The sequence below is a fragment of the Labeo rohita genome, chromosome 7 (genome assembly GCF_022985175.1).
Source record: "Labeo rohita strain BAU-BD-2019 chromosome 7, IGBB_LRoh.1.0, whole genome shotgun sequence".
Classification (NCBI taxonomy): Eukaryota; Metazoa; Chordata; class Actinopteri; order Cypriniformes; family Cyprinidae; genus Labeo; species Labeo rohita.
This window is the reverse complement of record NC_066875.1, coordinates 39,108,432-39,131,765: the sequence shown is the minus strand read 5'-3', so window position 1 is coordinate 39,131,765 and position 23,334 is coordinate 39,108,432. Positions and strand designations below refer to the sequence as shown.

The 23,334-nt window shown below is 36.1% G+C and overlaps 2 protein-coding genes across 7 annotated transcripts in view; both read left to right on the top strand.

The window, feature by feature from the left end:
• The first annotated feature begins 1,288 nt into the window (after nt 1-1,288).
• agfg2 (ArfGAP with FG repeats 2) lies at nt 1,289-21,175 on the top strand. 3 transcript variants are annotated; one of them, XM_051115114.1, is made up of 14 exons: nt 1,289-1,419; nt 2,925-3,018; nt 5,820-5,935; nt 6,922-7,072; nt 9,044-9,164; nt 9,376-9,480; nt 9,586-9,618; nt 13,614-13,802; nt 13,972-14,056; nt 14,217-14,263; nt 14,628-14,711; nt 16,371-16,475; nt 16,694-16,764; nt 18,852-21,175. In XM_051115114.1, the coding sequence occupies exons 1-14, from the start codon at nt 1,304-1,306 to the stop codon at nt 18,897-18,899; spliced, it is 1,365 nt and encodes a 454-aa protein (XP_050971071.1). In that variant the 5' UTR covers nt 1,289-1,303; the 3' UTR covers nt 18,900-21,175. The 3 variants fall into 3 exon arrangements, with proteins under 3 accessions (XP_050971071.1, XP_050971070.1, XP_050971069.1); XM_051115112.1 differs by lacking the exon at nt 1,289-1,419 and adding an exon at nt 1,435-2,401; XM_051115113.1 differs by lacking the exons at nt 1,289-1,419; nt 9,586-9,618 and adding an exon at nt 1,434-2,401.
• Nucleotides 21,176-21,626: 451 nt separating this feature from the next.
• si:ch73-335l21.1 (insulin receptor substrate 1-B) overlaps nt 21,627-23,334 on the top strand; it is a 55,490-nt gene continuing 53,782 nt past the window's right edge. For 3 of the 4 annotated variants that reach the window (XR_007828022.1, XR_007828023.1, XM_051113968.1), the window contains exon 1: nt 21,627-22,413. Coding sequence is in view for 2 of the 4 variants with exons in the window: in XM_051113968.1 (XP_050969925.1) it covers nt 22,065-22,413 (349 nt within the window). In the remaining 2 variants the exon portion in view is untranslated. The remainder of the gene's footprint in view (nt 22,414-23,334) is intronic. The other variant, XM_051113970.1, reaches the window with a different exon arrangement.

The following is a 23,334-nucleotide window of genomic DNA, read 5'->3' as shown; positions in this document are numbered from 1 at the left end:
AAATAAAGCCTTTACCAAGTTATCTCTCTCTCCCTGTCTACTGATGTAAACAGAGTAGTAGCAAGTCCTCTACTAGCCTATGACCTTTTTTACACGTTTTAGAATAATAGTAGTGCTGTCAAACCATTAATCACATCCAAAATAAAGGTTTTTGTTTACAATGTGTATGTGCTGTGTATATTATGTATATATAAATATACACATATGCAAGTATAGTAAGAAAAATGTTGTTTATATTTTAAAAATATTTTTATACAATTCCAATTATATGAATATAACTATGGAAATACATGTAAATATTTTCAAAATATATATATACACAATAAATATACACAGTACACATATATCAAGGAAACAAAAACTTTGTGACAGCGCTAGAAACAACAAAAAGAGGGTTTCTGCAGGTTTTATGAAGGTAAAAAAAAAGAAAGAAAAGAAATTCAATAGAAGGGAACACAATGTTCCCTAAATGTCAATGAAGCAGAACATGAGTTTTAATAATCAGAAAATGTTTCTCAAATTTTTCTAAAATTTTTCTCACACTTTAAAGTCTCAAAATACAACTTCCAGCAGATTATTTTCCCATTGTAATTAATTTTCCACAAAAAATAAATAATAATAATAAAAATAATAAATGTTGACGCTTGAATACGTGTGCTCCCAACCACCACCAGAATATGGAAATATCTTTTACGACCTCCTAAATGACACAGCTTTTACTTAAGAAGAAAATTAAGAGTTTATGACTAAAACAATAACAAGTATCTACCAATAAGCTAAGAAAAATTAACGTATTCAAAAGGAAATTACATTTTCATTACTCACTGACAGATATTTCTTTTCTTACTTTTTTTACTTACTAATTTTGTTCAATTTTTCAAGACTTTAAATTAAGGCTTTTTAAGACCTGCAGAAACCCTGGGAATTATATTGCAATTGTAGTAACATTAAAAATGTCTTTTATGCTTTTAAATTACAACTGCACAGAGCTTTTTATTTTATTTTATTATTTTATTTTTTTTGCATAACATGATTACTAAAAAGTGTTTAATAATAAAGTGATACTAATTTCTTTTGGGATAATTACATAAAAATGACCTAAGCAATACAGAGAAAATAATCTTGTCTTTACTCACAAGTTCACTGACATAAGGTCATATAACCATTTTCACCTCTATATTTGATTTATGGGTAATATAATGTTATAAAGAAAGGTCAATAGAGAAGTTGTACAATAAGTAAATAAACACACAACTTAAACATTTCTGTTAACTAACTTAAATGACATTTACAGCTAAATCGGATGTTTGGCGAAACTGCTACATCTGCTGGTTGGCAGTTGCCACTGCAGCTCACGCATCTTGTGTTTTCACTCACTGCAAGACCAGGAACCAGGCCAACATTACATCAGAATAACTGGTGAGATGTCTCCGATAATGTAATTTAACAGAAGAATGTGTCAACAGGATGCACTCACTTAAAATTCATCTTAAGTGTTTCCCATCTGATCGTTACGCTATTCTTTTTTCAGTCGTGGTCCATGAGGGACACTGCATGTCGATTGGGTACTTCGTGTAAAGAGTTAATAAACACACGAAGGACAGCATTTTTTATTTCAAACGTCATACAGAAGGGCGTGATAAACCTTACTCGTGTCCAAGATAAAAATCTCACGTTGCTGGGTAACACTGGAAATAAATAAGCACAAAATAATGAGCACACGGACATCAAAAACAAAATATTGTTAAGCAGATTAGTCCCCACTTATCCCGCTGCGTGCATTCGCTTTCCAGAGGCACCGTGGGTTCTGAGTTGCCTCCTTCGTCCTCGTCTTGGTTTCTGTTCGCGATCTCCCCAGAATCTGAAAGGAGAGACGGGTGCGCAACAGCAGAGACTACGCTTTGATACGGAGAGGAATCAGTGGAGCGAGGAAGAATAATGAGAATCGGATTTTCTTTGCGCCCAGAGGAGAAAACCGCAGCAATGAATAAATAAACAGGGCGGTTGTAAAACTCCAGGCGGATCGGCCAGTCGTGACCACGAGAGACTACGCATGTAAGATCGCTTCAACTCAGTGCATGAGAAGACCACCAGCCGCATAGGCGCCTTCAGAATGCGGGCGTGAGAAGAACCATACTACGACGGGGGAATTCAAGTGCAACGGCGGCCGAGTGAACGGCTCCCCCACAACAGTCTTGAGGGCCAGGGGGTGTGTGCGACTGCAGGGCACCAGCATGTCGAACCGAAAGCACCGGGACAACCAGGAGATATGCGCCCGCAAGGTCCGCGAGCTCGCGCAGACGGGAGTGAACAAGCACTGCTTCGAGTGCAACCAACCCGGGGTGACTTACATCGACATCACCGTGGGCTGCTTCGTATGCACGTCATGCTCTGGAATGCTGTGAGTAATAACGCGTGTGATTATTAGTGTTTTTCAGTAACTCTGGAAAATATGTGGCTACATGCAGCGCTGTCAGCGTGAGCTCCAGAGATCTCTAGTTGTGTTTACATTCAAGGCAGTCGGTAATTACTACTTTGTCGTTTTCAGGCGTGTCCCAGTCTCGCTTGTGTTACGTATCGTTTCGTCATGATTTCAGGTTTGGCATCAATATATGCTGTTTTCTGCATGCCAGCAAAGGAATGGTGTGATTCCACTTCCACACATTTCAGTCTGCACTTACGAACACGAATGAGCTAGTTGTTCACTAGCACTGGAGGGGAAAAAGCAGCCCGTTCCTTCACGGTTTTGTAATTTGTTCCTGCAAGACGTTCTTTGCAGTTTACTATCCCGTTCACAGCCCTGCACACGTTTACCTCACACGTTCCTCCTGTTTGTATTCAAATAAATGCCAACCCGCTGAACGTTTCTTCACAGTTTCGTGTTTAACCACGCAGTTTGTGCTTGCGGTTTGTTTCTGTTTCAGGAGAGGGCTCAACCCACCCCACAGAGTTAAGTCTATTTCCATGACAACCTTCTCCCAACAGGAAGTGGAGTTTTTGCAAAACCATGGCAACGAGGTAAGTGACAGGTCTACTAGTGCATAAGTGATGCTGTGAACGGGAGACAGCTTGCTTTTTCGTTTAGAGCTCATAGAGGGTGAAATTAACTTTCCTTTCATTTTTTAAAATAAAAATGTTTAATATAATCTAACGTGAAGTGGTAGTTCGTCCCATACCTTGAAATGCTCTTCTTTTACACACTTAAAAGTATGCACTTATCTGTACTAAATTGAGTACATGCTTGTAGGGCATAGTATAAGTTGGCAAATTTGTATTGGTGGGCAAAATCATACCCTCCTTGCACCCAAAAGTAAATAAAGTCTTGTTTATTTGGTGCCTGATCTATTAAAAAAAAAAAGTTTTTGAACAGTATGATTTTTAATGTTTTCAATGAAGTATCTTCTATTCACCAAGACTGCATTTAACTGATTCAAAGTACAGCTAAAATAGCTAAATATATTTTACTATTTAAAATAACTGTTTACTATTTGAATATATTTTCGAATGTAATTTATCCCTGTGATTTTAAAGCTGAATAATTTTTAGCACCATTACTCCAGTCACATGATCCTTCAGAAATCATTGTGATATTTTAATTTGCTGCTCAAAAACATTTATTATTATTATTATGTTGAAAACAGTTGAGTTTAATTGTCTTTATCATCACTTTTGATCAATTTAAAGCGTCCTTGCTAAATAAAAATATTAATTTCTATAATTTCTTTCCCCCACCCCCCCAAAAAAACAAAACATTATACTGACTCCAAGCTTTTGAATGGTATAGTGTATAATGTTACAAAAGCCTTTTATTTCAGATAAATGCTGATCTTTGGATCTTTCTATTCTTCAAAAAATCCTGAAAAAATGTACTCAGCTGTTTTAAATATTGATAACAATAAAAATGTTTCTCGAACAGCAAATCAGCATATTATAATGATTTCTGAAGGATCATGTGACACTAAAGACTGGAGTAATGATGCTGAAAATGTAGCTTTGAACATAGGAATGAATTACATTTTAAAATCTGTTCAAATAGAAAGCAAAAATATTTCACAATATTACTGCTTTTGCTGTATTTTGGATCAAAATAACGCAGGCTTGGTGAGCAGAAGAGACTTCTTTTAAAAAAAAACATTAAAATCTTAATTGTTCTGTAATCTTACTGTTCAGAAACTTTTGACTGGTAGTGTATATAATATATGTCACGTTAATCAAATTAAACTGTATATCATATACCATATCATATAATCAAATGATCATAATTATAAATAATTTCTTGGGAAAAAATGTTGAAAGAAGAACAAAGGGTTACTTTTAAATGAAAATCAGTTGGGAAACATGCATTTTTGCCATCGTAATGGTAAAAATTCCTGACCTTCAGAATAAACAGTAAACCCAAACCTCAAGATAAACATAGCACTGGCCTGTTACTCATGCAAAGAAGGCATTTACATAGGAGCCTTAAGGGAAAAAAAAATCACTGACTAAAATTAAAAGGGAACCTATGTAAGTACTGGTACTTCTGATTGGGCTGAGGCTGGAATTTAGCAAGTTTGAAGTAAAAGTATTTGATGGAAGTATACTATGTGTAAGGAGCATTCACTAAGTATCATTATCTATTTTTTGACCGAGATGGTTTTTAGCTGGTTTTGCATGAAATCTTCATATAGTGTTAAAACTGAATTACAATAGGCACAAAATGTCACAAAATTAAAACATAAGCAAATACAGAACATTTTTTGCATAGACATATATCTCATTTTAACCATCAACAAGCTCATATGTAACATACTCTGAATTCTATTAATAGAAAATACCACAAGTGAAAGGGATAGACTTTCGCACTTTATTTTTGGCTGGATGTGTGTCAAAGTGCATATGTAAAATTACCCAGTCCATCTGTGGAAATGAAAGACTGAAAACATTTGATGCTTTCCATCATATAATGTGGCAAATGTTAGACACTCAAATATGAAATCATCTGTGTTTGAATGGTGTGTGGGCACCACATAGAGAGTGTTATAGTACATAATATACTGTGTTTTTCCCATAAATGTGTGAGTGAATATGAATGGGGTTCAACTACAGGCACCGCTCTTTCACTCCCCGACCAACACACACATACTCACATTCACACCCACGATTGGCACTACAGGATTCTTGCTCATTGCAGCTGAAGCCAACTCTGAATGCTCAGAGGGTGGGTGCCATTGCTTGTATAACACTGGCAAAAAATTCATCTGACTCATTCCTCCTCTTACTGTCAGTAAAGCACTTTGAGTATGAGAAGGAACAGACAGGCACGGCAAATATCGGTGCTGGCGATGACACTTATGTGAATGATAAATGAAAACTACACGGCTAAATCGTTACTAATCCATACACAAATCACAAAGCGTAACTGAGCCTGATAAATGGCACCTAAGCTTATTCGATGTTAAAAATGTGTGCTTTTTTGGCAATTTATGTCACTGAGCATCTGGGTCAGAGTCTAATTGGTTGAAGTTCCTCAGAAACATCATATTAGAACAGAGAGTTTCCTTGTAATGCAATAAACAGTAGCTGTTTGATATGTTTGCATTAATCATTAATGTTCAGTAATAATAAAGCTTTCAAGTTAATAGCAAACATAACCACAAAGATGTAAAATGCTTCCTAAATAGTGGTGCGCAATGTCTATTTTACATTAAAACGCAAGCAAATATCTCTTAGGAAGTACTCTATGCTATATGACGATTAGCCTGTAACAGACTGTGTAAACTTTGTTAATGAGGCTTTAAAAGGAGATTAACTGTGTTCTCCGTTTATGGGGTCGTTAGGTTGGAAGGAGGACCTGGCTCTGCACATTTGACCCCAAAACAGATGGCTGTTTTGATGCTCGTGACACACAGAAGCTGAAAGAGTTCTTGCAGGACAAATATGAGAGAAAGAAATGGTGAGTGAGAAGAAGTGTGGTCATGAAGTAGGGCCCTATGGTTTCCGCGATGCGGAAAACGTGGATGGAATCGCGGAATCCAGTCATAAACACGGAATGTACTGAATAACGCGGAATGTCACGGAATTTGTCAAAGTTTGAATTAATTAATCAAACCGCAATATGTACTAGTATCTGTAAATATTACTCCGCAAAAATACCATTTAAATGTGAATTCTGCATGTTTTGTGTGTCTCTATTTTAATGAATGGAGCAGACGAGTGGTTTTGTTTACTACACACACTGAAGCGTGCATGACGCTCACGGTGATTTCAGTGTCTCGTCTCACTAAATGAGGACATAAATACATAAACGATATCTGCTGAGAGTCACTTCATGAGCATTTGACTGTTATATTTTAGGAAAACTAGCCTTATATCACATACACACAGAAATGTTAAGGTAGACACAGCAACTCGACAAAATAAGTCCGGTTTAACTTAAAGACATTGTGCCAGATATATATTACTGCTATTACTACTACTACTAAAATGAAAAACATTATTTTTTAGGGTATAGTCACACAACATTTCTTCCATGTTTTAATTTTAATAGTAAATTCCCCTTTGTTTGCCAAAACAATAACAACAAAACATATGGTGAGAAAAAATAAAACATTTTATAGGGCCCTAAACATGTCATTTTTGTTAAACGTTAATTAAATTGATGTGAAATTGTATACATTTCATGATTTGAATGAATTAGACATGCTCTTTGATTAATAAAATTTAATTTAACCATTAAAAAGGAGTTGAGAAAAATTAAAATGGAAAAAACGGAATTTGGGAAAAAATAAAATGGATTTCATAGGCCCTAATAAAGGCAGTTTAAGTGTGGATCAAACTGAATGATCAATACATGGCCTTAAACCATTCTGATTTTGCCCCCTGCATTATCTATTGATAAAAGTCAAAGAATGCCATACTAAGAAGTGTCTGTTTTTCTAGGCATTTCTCTAAAAGCAAGATTCGCAGAGATGTGAGTGAGTCACCATGGGGTCCAGGGGTTCAGGCGATTCCAGCTCCACACGGTCCCGCTCAGAATCAACCTCCACCAGGACATCCTCTGAACCCCACTACCCGGCCCACTCGGACACTGGTGAGTATGAAATGAGGAAAAATATTTGAAGAGACAAAAGAAACTAAGAGAGAAATGGCAAAAAAGTTCAATATCTTGATATTTATTAGCAGTATTATTATGTGACTGACATAAAAAAGTTGGGAGTAATAATAATACAATTAATCATTTGAAGTAATTTTGTTTTCCATTTATAATAATGTACAGTAAGGTTTATTAGTTAACATTTGTTAGCGACATTAGTTAACATGAACTAGGTATGAACAATACTTCAACAGCATTTAAAACCTTGGTTATGTTCATTTTTTAGGATGCATTATTAAAATCACAATAAAAAAGTTGTGTTTGTAAACATTAGTTAATGCACTGTGAACTAACATGAACAAAAATGTAACAGCTGTTTATTAATGAATATTAACACAGATTGTTAAGTCTCTTCTGCTCACCAAGCCTAAGCACAGTAAAAACTGTAAAAATTGTAAAATATTTTTACTATTTAAAATAAAAGTTTTCTATTTGAATATATTTTAAAATGTAATTTATTCCTGTGATCAAAGCTAAAATTTCAGGATCATTACTTCAGTCTTCACTGTTCACATAAGCTTTCAGAAATCATTCTAATACACTGATTTGCTGTTCAAGAAACATTTTTTATTATTATTATCAATATTTAATATTTTTTGAGTACATTTTTTTCAAGATTCTTTGATGAACAGAAAGATCCAAAGATCAGCATTTATCTGAAATAAAAAGCTTTTGTAACATTATATACTATATCATTCAAAAGCTTTTTTTTTTTTGGAAAAAAAATGATAGAAATTAATACTTTTATTTAACAAGGATGCTTTAAATGGATCAAAAGTGAAGACATTTACAAAAGATTTCTATTTCAGATAAATGCTGTTCTTCTGAACTTTCTATTTATCAAAGAAACCTGAAAAAGATCCACTCAGCTGTTTTCAACATGATAAATGTTTTTCGAGCAGCAAATCAGAATATTAAAAATGATTTCTGATGGATCATGTGACTGGAGTAATGATGCTAAAAATTCGGTTGTGAAGTCACAGGAATAAATTACATTTTAAAATACATTAAAATAAAACAGTTATTTTAAACAGTAAAAATATCTCAAAATTTTACAGTTTTTGCTGTACTTTGGATCAAATAAATGCAGGCTTGGTGAGCAGAAGAGACGTTTTTGAAAAGCATTAAAAATCTTACTGTTAAAAAACTTTCGACAGGTATTGTAAATAAAATATTAATTATATTAAAACAAATCATAAATTAATAAATAATTACAACAAAGGATTTTTGAAAGAAAATGGAGCATACACAGGCTTAATGTCAGTGAAGCTGTAAGGTGTAAATTCACTTAAATTAACTAAATTATTATTACAAGCGGAAAATAAATTACAGAAACAGATTTATAGGAGGAACATATAGAATACAAATAGGCTCAGTTTCAGAGAAGCTTTAAAGCTGTAATTTTACAGTAAATAACTATATTATTATTATTATAAATATAAATTACTAAATGATCTTAGAAGGAAAATAGAGTATACAAATAGGATTAGTATCAGTGAAGTTTTAATGCTGTAAGTTTACTTTAAAGAATTTAAAGGAAAAAATAAGGAAAATAGAATATACAAATTATTGTATATATAATAATATTGTATATTATTATTATAAATGGAAGAGAAATTACATAAAATGATGAAAATGAAGAAAATGGAGTAAGAAATAAGATTAGTATCAGTAAAGGAGTATCAAAGCTGTAATTTTCACTTTAATGAACTAGATTATGAGCACATTTCTGATGTACTGCTGTAACAGAACTCTTTGAATTGAACCGTAAGAGTGAAGGAGGGTTTTGGTTCAGGCTGTTTAACATGCTTTCATCTCTAATCTGAAAACTAGTCCCAAAATGTGTCACACCGAGGGTGCTGATCTGATTTTTAATGTGTGTGTGTGTGCGTGTGTGTATTCCCACAGTCCCAGTCCCAGTTGTCAATATGGGACAGAGCTCCTGCTGTCTCCCCAGCTGATAGCCGTACTGAGGTGTTCACTGCCAGACCAACTCGCTCACAGAGCTTCAGAGATCATCCCATTAAAGGTACAGCCTGCGAATTCTCGCCTCTACCCATCTGCTCTTCTTTCCTTTCCTCAGTCTGTTTTTCTTCATCTTTTCCTGTCTTCTCTTCCCCCTGGGTCTGTGTTGTCTACCTCCTTCCTCTTCTGATTATTAACACAGATGTACTGAGTCATCATTAGACTGATTTGTGCTTTCATTTTTATTAAAATGTTTTACTGTCTCTCTATCTAAGACACATTGTTAAGTGGTGTGGAGAGACAGAGGCCAGGAACAATTTCTTCTGGATTGGGACACCAGAATCATCCCTCCTCTTTTCCAGCCCTTCCACGTCCTTCAGGTACACAAACACACACATATTGTGTCTATTAGTCTTTCTTCAGTAGTCAAAGCCATAACAGTTTTATTTAATCTCATCTTCCTTCCCTTATCCTTTATTTCACAGCAAGTAGCACTTTCAAAAACAGCTTTACTTTAGGTAAGTCGCTTAAACGATATATGTGATTATGAGTGATTGTGCAAAGCAGACACTTCAGCTATACCTCAGACCATCTGGCTGCAATGCTGAATGAGCCAGCCCTGACAAGCCAAAAAAGAAAATGCATTCATTAGCGTGCTGTTATAATCTCTGTGCATATGTGAGCATGTCATAGAGGAAGAAACAGAAAGAGGAAAAGCTTGACGCTATGCAGAATTGAGCCTGCATGGAATAATGCTGTTAACAACAAACCAGTGGAAAGCCTGTGGTTTAGATCAAGATCAAATGACCAAGCTAGAATTAGTGTAAGATGCTGTAAATACAGACTACTCAGGATGTCAGCAGTTTGTGGCCACAGTATTATATAAGCCAGTAAAGTGAAACAAGCTACAAAAGCTAAGAAGCTATTTTAAAAAACACCTTAGCTCATCACCCAGTTCAGCCTAGCGTCAGAGATGTTTCTCACTGCAGCATCCTGAGAGAGAGTTTCTAAATACCAGCAGTGCCATGCTAAAGTCACAGAATGATATTGAATGTGTCCTGCACCCGCTCCAGCCTGCAACTTCAAAGCCCTACATCACAGCTCTGCCAGGTCAAGGAGAGACAATCTGCTCTTTGATAATGAAAAAGGCACAGGCTTTAAAGTAAAGGTATATTTAGAAAATCGCCCAGATCAGCGACTGCTTTGTCTCACATCTGTACTCACACATAACCTGTTGATGTGGAAGAATGTGTAGAATTATTTGTAGAATATACTGAAATATTATTCTAATATTAGTTATTATCCTGGAATATTTATCTGTATTACTGTTAATATTCCTCAGACTTTAGCACACAAATGCTTTCGTGCTACAAACTTGTACTGTGTGATCATCACAACTCATGCGGCTTGTTGAGGAGAGAGGTGCAGTTAGTTTTCTTATCAGACGTATGATTTTTGCCTCGCAGGCAATAAATACAGGCAGAAAAATCCTATCAACTAACATCAAAGGACTGAAATGAGCCACATCTAGAGACTAGATTATCACAGAAACTCAGGGGTGAGACCTTTTGACTTGGGCCCCTGAGCAAGTAACATAGTGACGACCCAGAATACCTTAACAACCGCTGGACGATTTTTCTAGAACAAGCATAGTAACTACTAGGGCGATAAATCGATAACGATAATTATGGTGCGATATAAATTTCCTCGATAAACAATAACAAGAGTTCGATAAATGTTTGATATAATGTTTTATGCAGCAAAGGCGGAACGTAAGGACCATTCACATATCGCGTCTTTTGCGCGCTCAAGTTTGTTATTTCAAATGTAGACGCGCGGCAGCCGCGCTCATAACGGAAGCGACGCGCACGCGGTGCGACGCGCTGGTTTTTTCAGGCGCGTCCGCGCCGCGTCGAGTTGAAAACATCTCAACATTTCAGAATGCCGCAAGCGCACCGCGGGTCATGTGACAAGATTCAACCAATTAGCTTCATCCTTTTCCGTAACAACATTGAAAGCTCAGCCAAGATGGAGAAACAGCAGATCATAGCTGTACATTTTTAAATAAATTTAGTAGCAGAGCTACAGCAAGTGATTTTTAGTGCTGGAAATCCGTTTGTCCTTTGATGAAACTTCCGCGTCTTTATTGAGAGTGCCATTCAACGGCCCCTAAGGGGCCATTCACATATCGCGTCTTTTACGCGCTCAAGTTCGTTATTTCAAATGTAGACGCGGTAGCGACGCGCTCGGTTTTTCCAGGCGCTTCCGTGCCGCATCCAGATAAAAACATTTTCAGAATGCCGCAAGCGCATAGCTTCATCTTTCTCGTAACAACATTGAAAGCTTAGCCAAGATGGAGAAACAGCTTATCATAGCTATATGGGGATAGCCATTTTAAAATAAATTTAGTAGCAGAGCTACAGCAAGCGATTTTTAGTGCTGAACATCCGTTTGTCCTTTGCTGAAACTTACGCGTCTTCATTGAGAGCGCAGTTCATGGTTGCTTAGCAACGGCAGACGCCACGGAAGCGCAAGCTACAGAGCGCTTTGGAAAGAAGGAGAAAGCAGCGAGCCACTCTGACCGTTTACCCGCTCGGATCAAATTTCAAACGGCGGCGCGGCGCGAACTTACTAGGGCGGATGCGTTCACTCGCTGATGAAAGTCGGTGTGAAGCGCTTGAATTCAATGAAGAATTCAATTCAATTCAATTCAAATTTATTTGTATAGCGCTTTTCACGATACATATCGTTGCAAAGCAGCTTTACACCAAATTGACATTTTTACAATATATGTAGTAGTAGCTTGATGTAGTTACATATGGTAGAGATGTGTGGTAAAGATCAATTAATGACGTAATCAAACAGACAAAGAACACTATAAATTAGTAGCAGAATTCGGGACACAAATTACTCAGTTTACAGCCAGATGATACAGTGCTGACAAGCAGAAGAAACACTGTACGCAACGATACAGTCAGAAATCTACAAATCGCCATCATTTACCATGGACTTTACTGTAGTAAGACTAACTGCACAGTGGTATTGTGTCAGAATTGTGGGCATATTTGTGTCGAGTTTTATTATTAATGTAGACATGTATTAAATGTAGCCTACTGAAGTGGAGTAATATAATTACAGTATCTTTTGTGATAAAGCTATAACATTTATGCATTAAATGTATTTAGACTACTGTTTTTCATTAATTATCGATATTGACTGATATTAAAAAAATGATTGTGATAATTTTTTGGCCATATCGCCCAGCCCTAGTAATTGCATAGCAGCTTGGCATCACTTTAAAACTGACCCTTTGCAAAGACCCGTCCCCCTCAATATTTAGCTGAGATACAACTATTTGAAAATCTGGAATTTGACGGTGCAAAAAATCTAAATATTGAGAAAATTACCATTAAAGTTGTCCAAATTAAGCACTTAGCAATGCATATTACTAATCAAAAATTAAGTTTTGATATATTTACAGTAGGAAATTTACAAAATATCTTCATGGAACATGATCCATAACGATTTTTGGCATAAAAGAAAAATCTATAATTTTGATCCATACAATATATTTTTGGCTATTGCTACGAATATACCCGGGGCTACTTAAACCTGGTTTTGTGGTCACAAATGTAAAAATATAGTATTTAATTGCATTGATTTCTGACTTTTTCCTTTGAATCTGAACATGGGTATGTTTAAGATTTAACATGTATTGGGGAAAATGTAGAGGTTGGATTCTTAAATATTAAAACCTAATATTTTTCATGCATCTAAAAAAAAAAAGTTGCATTGTAACAGTATTTGTTAGCATTTAGAAACGGCTTTTATTTTTATATTTTAGGGTTTTAATTTTAGCTTACATTTTAGTAATTAAGGGCCAGATTTACTAATAGCTTGTGCCGGCGCAAACTGTCTTTTTGTCAGGATTTAGAATTAGAATTAACGCTGAAAAGGCATGGACATATTTTTGTGCCTGACCTTATTGAATATGCATTTGTAGGAGTTTCCCTTTCAGACGCAAAATTTATGGGAGGAGAGTATTAAAATGAATCACACAATGCGATTTACTGTTTGTGCATGTCAAATTACTGATATTTGTGCCATTATTTAACGCCCAAAACAAGCATGTCTTAAAGCAGGCTGCAATTTGCACTGCCCTTGGTGGATTGTGCTGGTCATTATGGAAATGATCTGGCTGCATCTGTGTTCTTAATATGCGCATTGTAAATTACACACAGAATTTTCCCTTACCATCGGCGCTTTCATGGAATTATGCTATAACGCGAATTTGTCCTGTTTAGTAAATCTGGCCTTATATATTCTGTTTAGGTTTAATGTAGTTCTATTTCAGTGTTTCGTGTAATATATATTATATTATGTTTATAATAATTTTTTTCCAGCTTCGTTTCAGTTCATGAAAATGATTTTGAATAGTTTTAGTTAACAGTAACAACACTGAATGCAAAAGCATTAAGAGCACAATAACTGATGGCCTTTCTGATTGGTTCAGGTCGCACTCTGTCAACTGGGGGTGGAGCTCCATTTAGGGCCTTCCCTAAATCTTTGAGTTTGGATTTTGGGGGTCTAAGCCACGCCCACAACACTCTAAGTTCTGCTGCTCCGCCCCCTGTCACTCAGGATAAGTATGCAGCCTTATCACAGCTTGATAAAGTGTTCTCAGACAACACACCTGTCACAGGTAAGAAAAAAGGCTGTGGGTTATATAATTATCTATGCCTTTCTTTATAACATTATTAAGCCAATCCATGAAGATAATTCAAACAAAATGTCAATATGTCAAATCATGTAAAACATTTTGTTGCTGCATACAGTATGTGGATTTGACAAGCCCTTTTATACTTTTGTAGCTATTACAACAGCTCCCTCTGATGGACCCCCTCAGTATAGCAGCCTCTTTAGTAACCGTCTGTCCTCCAGTTCCACCCCTGCAAGGTAAAACTTTCAATAAAATAGAAGTTATGACACATAAGCCAAAACTAAAACAAAAAATATCTTCTCAACCTACTGTTGAGATGGCTAATGGCATTTCTATGTACTAGTGTATTGTCTTTTTGGTGTTTCTCAACAAATCACTTTTCTCTCTCCTTTTCAGTTCTCCAGGTGTTCCAGAGGCCACCTCTGGATCTCAAACGTTTGCAAGTGAGTAATTCAAGTAGTTTTTAGTAATTTATCTAGTTAACCCATCCAGAATTGATACTAATATACAGTAGGCCTTGCCTTTCAGTTTTCAACTTTAAATTCAAGTAATACTAGATTGAAATACACAGTTCCAGAATGATTCCAATTCCCAGAGTTTTTCTAAACAGAACCACAGCTTGGTTGTGAAATGCAACATTTGGATGATTTTATAGCATGACCTCAAACGGTCTCTGAGATGGAAACATCTGCAAATTCACAATAATTAAGTCAAAACAGGAATTGAATCCAAAGTACAATTTGTGCTAATGAGAGACCTTCCACAGTGTGTGACACATAACCACACTTTTTTCTCTCCCTGATTCAGATTTCCCAAACCCCTTCAATTCTACAGCCAGTTGCGCCCAGCCTGTTCTGTCTCCTAGTAACCCCTTCAAAAGCACAGCCTCAGGTAAGAGATGTGTACCTGAGTTCACTTTATGTTTTGGCTTTTGTAAAACAGGAAGACTGTGATTCAGTACAGTGCAATGTGATGCTACCAGCATTTTTGGAAAGAAATCAGAGCTAGGATCAGTTTTTACCTTTAATATGTCAATTAAGTGTGTTTATGGACTGAGATTATCTTAGAAAATGACTGTAAAGAAATACATGCAACCCCTATAGATTCTTGACCACAGATTAACCAAGCCTTTTCTCAACATTAACCAACATTTCTCAGTGAGGGGTCTATGCAGCCAAGGGTCAGCATTAATCTGATTGTGGGACACAAGCCCATAGTTATGTCTTGTGAAGGATACATTTTTACAGTGCTATAAATCTGACAGAGTGTACTTGGCTTAAAAGGATCTTAATCCATAAAGCAATGAATCTGATAATTGGATATGTTGGTGTTCCCGTGCAGAACTATTGTGAGACCTTGCTTCTAATAAATCAAGTAAAATGCTTACTCCCACAAATGCTGTAAACCTAGCGGTACATCTCCAAGCCAACATAAGCAGTGATGTCACCTGGTGAAATTCCAATGCGAAGAGAGTGGTTTGTTGGATTTATTTTTGGCTGAATTCCAAGTGTTAGAGGAAATAATACGCTTTGTTTTTAGCAGTCAGCACATTTATCTTGATGTCCTGAACAAGAGTTCAACACTCTTTTCAATATGCAAACTGTCTTTTATGTCCAAAGTAAAACACAACACTGTCTATCTAAATATTATAAATATAGACATAAATATGAGAGACACACAGAAGGATGGATAAATAGACAAAGAGACAGATTGATTCAATCAGATGATAGATAGATAGATAGATAGATAGATAGATGTTAGTTGGATGGATGGATGGATCGACGACTGAATGATTCAATCAGATGACAGACAGATAGATACATAGACAGATAGATACATAGATGATAGACAGATAGATAGATAGATGTTAGTTGGACGGATGGATGGATCGACGACTGAATGATTCAATCAGATGACAGACAGATAGATACATCTAGATACATAGATCTGTCAGATAGATGACAGATGTTGAATGGACGGACAGACAAATAGATAGATGTTAGTTGGACGGAAGGACGGATAGATAGATGATAGATAGATAGATAGATGTTAGTTGGATGGACGGACGGACAGACAGATGGACAGATAGCTGGATGGACTGATTGTCTGTCTGTCTATCTATCTATCTATTTTTCTGTCTGTCTGACAGAAGGATGGAAGGATGGACAGAAGGACAGATAGATAGATGTTAGTTAGACAACGACAGACTGACACACAGATAGATCGATGTTAGTTGGATGGACGGATGGATGGATGGACGGACAGATAAACAGATAGATGTTAGTTGGACGGATGGACAGACAGATAGATGGATGGACTGATTGATTCAATCAGATGTTGGGGGTTTGGTTGGACGGACGGACCCGATAGATAGATGGATGGATGGACAACTATTACAGATAGACTGATAGATAGATAGACAGACAGATAGATTGATAGATAGATAGACAGATAGATAGAACGACAGAACGATAGATAAACAGATAGATAGATAGATGTTTGTTGTGTTTAAATGCAATGTTCAGAACATAGTGTCTTTCTGATTGACAGATGATGCCTCCTCCTCAGCCATCTTTCCTCAGTCTGTCTCTTTTCCTGCACCCACCACCCAAAGTGCTTTTTCACACCAACAGTCTAGTAACCAGGAAGCGAACGGTGAGTATAGCAAGCTTAAGTCTTTTAATCTGCTTAACAGCAGTGAAAATCTTGTTCTTAAAATAGTCCATTAATGAATTAAAAGAATCAGTCAGGAATTAGCTCTTAAGAAGAGACACTGCAGAGAGAAAACTCAAGATGACCACCGAAAGAGGCAGTTTTGTGGACCTAAACTGAAATGTGTGCTATTTTTATCCTGTTGGCTTGTTTGTTTGTAGGTTTCAACTCATTTCCTGCCCCTGAGTCGGTCCCTAAAGTCCCACGACCAATGTCTGTCAACCCTTTTACCGTAAGCATGATTTTCTTTCTATGCTAAGAGTCAGTAAAAGGAGTGTAGTAAATAACTCTGTGCCTATATATTGTAAATCACTTACAGATTGTAGTTTCAACTTAATGTCAGACTGTATGCCTTATACAGTGCAGGAAGTAACTGATTTTAATCTAGATTGCGTAATCAGATTCCAAAAATTAAATACCAGTAATTAGATTATGTTTGTCAGGTGGCTATAATTATATAGAAAAAGGCCACACAAAAATGTATAAATTAAATATTTTGTCTATTTTTGATTGTTTTTTATTTTTAAATTATTTATTTCTTTTAATTTACAGTTTTTAAGATTTAAAAGAATAGTTCACCCAAAAATGAATCTGAAAATTTACTCAACTTCAGGCCATCTATGATGTAGATACAGCTGAGGTCAATAGTTTACATGCACCTTGCAGAATCTGCAAAATGTTAATTATTTTACCAAAATAAAAGGGATCATGCATGTTATTTTTTATTTAGTACTGACCTGAATAAGATCTTTTTACATAAAAGACATGTACATATAGTCCACAACAAAAAATAATAGTTGAATTTATAAAAATGACCCGTTCAAAAGTTTGCATACACTTGATTCTCAATGAATGATCCACAGCTGTGTTTTTTGTTTAGTGACAGTTGTTCATGAGCCCCTTGTTGGTCCTGAACAGTTAAACTGCCCGCTGTTCTTCAAAAAATCATTCATATCCCACAAATTCTTTGTTTTTTGTTTTTTTAGCATTTTCGTGTTTATGAAACCTTGCCAACAATGACTGTATGATTTTGAGATCCTTCTTTTCATACTGAGGACAACTGAGGGACTCATATGTAACTATTACAGAAGGTTAAAATGCTCACTGATACGCCAAAAGGAAGCATGATGCATTAAGAGCCAGGGGTGTAAACTTTTGAACTAAATATTATATTTTTTTCATTTAGTACTGCCCTTCAAAACCTACCGAAGATACTTGCATGTTTCCCAGAAGACAAAATAAGTTACATTTACCCTAATCTTCAAATTCAAAAAGTTTTCACCCTCAGCTCTTAATGCATTGTTTCTCCTTCTGGAGCACCAAAATAACTTAAAAAAAAAAAAAAAAAAAAAAAAAAAAAAAAAAATTTAGTATGATCCCACTTATTTTGGTATAATAATTAACATTTTGCAGATTCATTTTGCAGGTGTATGTAAATTTTTGACCTTGACTGTAATTTAGTTTCTTCATCAGATTTGGAGAAATTTGCCATTACATTACTTGTTCACCATTGGATCCTCTGCAGTGAATGGGTGCTGTCAGAATTAGAGTCTAAACAGCTGATACAAACATCACAATAATCCACAAGTAATCAACCTGACTCTATTCCATCAATTAACATCAGTTAACTTTTTCTTCCAGCTAAAATACAAATGCTCTAATATTATTTCTTCAATGAAAGAATGAAGTTGTCTCACCTGAACTAGGAGAAAAATATGCTTAGATCAAACGCCATTGTCGAGCAAAAACAGATATGCCAGTGGATCATGACACATAGCTGTTTACTTCATAAGACAATAATTGATGAACTGGAGTCGTATGAATTACTTGTGGATTATTGTGATGTTTTTAATCAGCTGTTAGAACTCTTATTATGACAGCACCCATTCACTGCAGAGGATCCACTGATGAGCAAGTGATGTAATGCAATGCTAAATTTCTTCAAATCTGATGAAGAAACAATAACATCTACATCTTAGATGACCTGAGGTTGAGTAAATTTTTAGAAACTTTTCATTCTTGGGTGAACTATCTCTTTAATTATTAGTTTTTTAACTAATCCTGCCGTAATGTGGTGTTTGATACACTCTGTGTTGTTGATAATTTTGTATTTTTATATCAATATGGTACAAAACGATCATGTTCAAATCAGTGTAATGTAATAGAGTACTAGACAATTTTTATCATGTAATTATGTTCAGTAATGAACTACAATTTGTAAGTAATCAACCCAGAACTGGCCTTCGATCTCTATAAGCACATAATATTTTTCAGTATGTGTGTGTAAGGGGTTAAAAGTGTTTCTATGACTTCTCTTAGGGGAATGTTTACCCGAGCAGAGGAGCATCACTGAACCCTTTTATCTGAACCACCTCGGCCATGGAGAAAGAAGAGAGCGAGTGAAGCTTGTTTACTTTGCCATACCTACAGAAATCACCCTACACTTTTACGTGTGTCTTCATGTATGTTTAAAGGTGTGTGCGTTTGTTAGCAGATATTGTACATGTAACTATTTGTACATGCTTTGTTGTATGTGTGTGTGTGCGCGAGTGTGTGTGTTTGTATGTGCCCTTTTGTACCAAATGCTATAAACTAAGCTTTGTGTGTGTGTGTGTTTGTACATACATCAGTGTGGGTTTTGCCTAATATCAGAGGAATTTTTCTGATGATAGGAGAACTTCAGATGAAGGTGCTTATGAGAGCCATTAACACTCACAAACACACACACAAGCTGCTGCTTTGACCTTTCCACACAGTACTAGAAATTCTCGTGCCAATATCGCCCTAACCTGAGTGCCCACTTACTTCTCTCAAACACAGAGGTCGACACATTACAATAAAATAGTAGCAATTCGAGCTTCAGATCATCTCAGTAATGCATTTCTCCTCAGTGCCGATTTGGTTTATTTGATTCAGATGCATGTTAATAATACGGCATAAACAAAGCAGGCATTTCCCTCACTTTTCGGTCTGTGTACGTATGCCGGGCTTGTTTCTATTTATTTTGACATTGACGTTTCATTTCAGACGTTGATAAGTATTTGTGTGTGCATTGTCGAACTGCATGCGCTTCTTAAGCTGAGCAGGAAGCTGCCGAATGTACTGCAGTTTCAGTTATTATGAGGGAAAAAAGCGTTTCTTGTATGGACCAAAAATTGTCTGAGTTTTCTGTATAACGTAGAGATGGTTTCTTTTGCAAAAGATTCATATAGAATGTCTTTGTATCAAGATGTATCCATATGCATAAAGCTATCCATAACTGTCGTGTCGACGTGTATTGTCTATGTGATGCAAATCAAACTGAATTTGCTGCTTTTGGAATTTCATGCAATATCTTTTTATGACAGCATCATTTATATTTTTCTGTGAAGATCATTATTGCATTATGAATGTATTTGCACTCTATGAACATTAGGGCTTTCAACTGAAAATTAAAATATAAAACGTATAAATTTCACCTCTCACCTGATCTAGTCTAATTTTTATGAACGGGTGATTGTGGTTTGATAGAGTTATAGTTGAAATAGCTGGTTAGTGCTATACTTAATCTACAAGTTAATATATACCACCAGTCAAAAGTTTTTGAACAGTAAGATATTTATTGTTTTTTAATGAAGACTTTTCTGCTCACCAAGTCTGCATTTATTTGATCAGAAGTACAGCAAAACAACAGTAAAATTCTGAAATATTTTTACTATTTAAAATAACTGTTTTATGTTTGAATATATTTTAAAATGTAATTAATTCCTGTGATCAAATCTACATTTTCAACATCATTACTCCAGTCTTCAGTGTCACATGATCCTTCAGAAAACATTCTATTATGCTGATTTGCTGTTCAAGAAACATTTATTATTATTATTACCTGAAAAAACATTCTACTCAGCTGTTTTCAACATAGCAATAATAATACATGTTTTCTGAGCAGCAAATCAGAATATTACAATGATTTCTGAAGGATCATGTGACTGGAGTTCTGATGCTAAAAATTCAGCTTTGAAATCACAAGAATAAATTACATTTTAAAATACATTCAAATAGAAAACAAGTATTTTACATGGTAAAAATATTTCTAAATTTTACAGTTTTTGCTGTACTTTGAATCAAATAAATGCAGACTTGGTGAGCAGAAGAGGCTTCTTTAAAAAACATTTAAAACTTTTGACTGGTATTGTACTTCTAAATATTACTTTGGTGAACCACTGCAGCTTCTAAAAATCCACACAGTGCCATAAATATTTATTCATATATTTTTAAATAAATGTTTAACCTAAAATTCTTGTCCATGTTGTCAAATACCCAGCTGCAATGGACCAATCAGTTCACTAGGTGTCGCAAGTAATCTATTTTCAATCATTTTCAATCTATTATTAATCAATAATTTAAAGATTTTATTTTATTTATTTATTTAAATTACATTTATAATGTACACCTGCATTACTGACTTATTCATAATGTACAGCCAAACCCATTTTTGTTCTCACAGAAAGTAAAACCAAAAATGTTTGGCATCTTCTGAATGTATTAAAAGATGATACAACCGCATTAGTTCTGCCTTATTTTTAAGCCTTTTGCCCATTGTTCTCCTCGTACTGTCACTCCAACTATTTATCTGCAATAAATTAAGAGATTAATGACTACAATGAACATTTATTATTGACTCAAACTAACAAGTGTGTGTTTCACCTTACTATAGTAGCTACATTTAAAAACACATCAGTAGATAATCAACCCCTTATTTTTTTAAGTTGCACTAGAAACTATTTAATGCAAAATGAGTAGCTACTTATTCGAGAATTCTGTATAGTGCATACTTTATGTTCATGAGAAAAAAGTCTACATGCAAAGGAATACACTTAATATACTACTTAAAACTGATACTAATGGAATAAGTACTAGTGTGTAAACAGAAAAAGATACCCACTTTTGAATTCCTCACTACGACTACTACTACTACTAACAAATCAGATACGAACCTTTAAACTCTAGCCTTTTAAAAAGTGAATTTTGCTTAAGGCAGTGTCGAGTCAGGACAGTCCAGAAGCGAATGAAATCCGATTCTGATCCGCAACCTCGTGCTCTACACAGCTTTAGCTCTCCGCGCTCCCTCACACACACTCACACAAACTACAGAAGACTGATGAGTGACAGAGCTTCACAGTAGCAGTGAACGCTGCGCTGGAGAGGAGGGGTGACGGGGAGCTGTCTACTGTACACTACAGTAATGAGATTATTTAACTCCTAAAGCTTCTTCTAAATAGTAGTAGTTGCGCTCTTTCTCGCACGCCGCACCACATGTGCTCCTGTGTGCGCGGTCGAGGAGGACTCGTCGGCTCGCCCGTTCGGCTCGACTCCTGCCAGGAAAAGCGCAGCCTTTAATGACATTATTTTTGGAAAGAAACTGCTTGTTGGAACCTCTCTCGCCCTTTGCGCACATGACTTTTCTGAAGCAACAGAGGTGGACGGAGGTTACATTTGTTGTCGTTTGCTACTTCTAGGGCTGAACTTTTATTGAACGTGGTTGAGCGAAACATGGAGAACCACACGGACTCGCAGAGCTGCACAGAGGACGTCCGTAAAAGCGGGTACCTCCGCAAGCAGAAATCCATGCACCGGCGGTACTTCGTGCTGCGGACGGCTTCGGAGCGCGGCCCGGCCCGGCTTGAGTACTACGAGAGTGAGAAGAAATTCAGAGGTAAAGCGCCCGTGCCTAAAAAGGCTTTGGCGCTGGAGACGTGCTTCAACATCAACAAACGGGCCGACTCGAAGAATAAACACATGATAGTGCTCTACACACGGGCTGAGAGTTTCGTGGTGGCGGCGGAGAACGAGACGGACCAGGAAGAATGGTTCCAGGCGATGGTGGAACTTCAATGCAAGAGTAAGTCTGGGGGATAAAGCATCAAGAGATTGCAATAGAGTGGTCAGCTTAGGTGTTGCATGCAATTTCCTCCAATTTCATATGTGCAATTAAATAAATTAGCAGGAGGCACATGTGAAATGGTAGATTAGAACACATCCACAGTCTCTCATTGCATTAGTACTGCTGACTTAGGGTCTTCAGCTGCTGGCGGTGTTGAAACAACAGTGTTTTTCTTCCTCTCCAGTAAAGTAGATGGCCCCCCAAGTTGGGCAGAGGGGCCTCATTTGCTGTTGAAGAAGGGAACGACAGCTACTTTAGTTCCTTATCCACACTGCCACCCGAGCGTGTTATCGTGTCTTCTCACTAAAGCTCAACTTGCAGTCGAGATACCTCGTGAGCTCCCTCAATAACATTTTACCCCAGTCTTTTTGTCAGGCAGTGCATGTCTATTTATATGTATAATAGCCTAATGTTTAGGATAGTATTACAGATAGTGTGCAAATTATTCTGTGACCTTTCTGTTTAGCTTTTCTAAATGCAAATCATTTTCAATCTGTTGAGGTTCGTCTGGAGCAAACCAAACTGGTTGTTGGTTCTCCTAGGGAAGTTAACTAAACATCAATGCGATTTAACAAAAAAAAAAAGGTGATATATAGTTTATAATTCTAAATAATGATATTAATTAATGAAAAGTGTTGATTGCGGAATTGTGTTTACAGTAGATTTGTTCACGTTGCATTAGATTTCTTTTAACGCATAGTTTTTAGCACAGTCACAAACGTTTCTGTTAAGCTTATGAATGCAGTGAAATGAACACTGAAGTTGTTCAGTGCGCACGCTCACAAACTAAAAGAATTAGTTCACCCAAAAATGAAATTTACTTACTATCATGTCGTTCCAAATCTGTAAGACATTTGTTCATCTTTGGAACACAAATGA

What these genes read in the sequence shown, in the direction of transcription:
- agfg2 (XM_051115112.1), top strand. Translation starts at nt 2,235, where the DNA reads ATGTCGAACCGAAAGCACCGGGACAACCAGGAGATATGCGCCCGCAAG. An exon ending in AGACAACACACCTGTCACAG is followed by an intron (nt 13,803 to 13,971) that starts GTAAGAAAAAAG and finishes ATACTTTTGTAG; the next exon opens with CTATTACAACAGCTCCCTCT. An exon ending in TAGTAACCAGGAAGCGAACG is followed by an intron (nt 16,476 to 16,693) that starts GTGAGTATAGCA and finishes GTTTGTTTGTAG; the next exon opens with GTTTCAACTCATTTCCTGCC.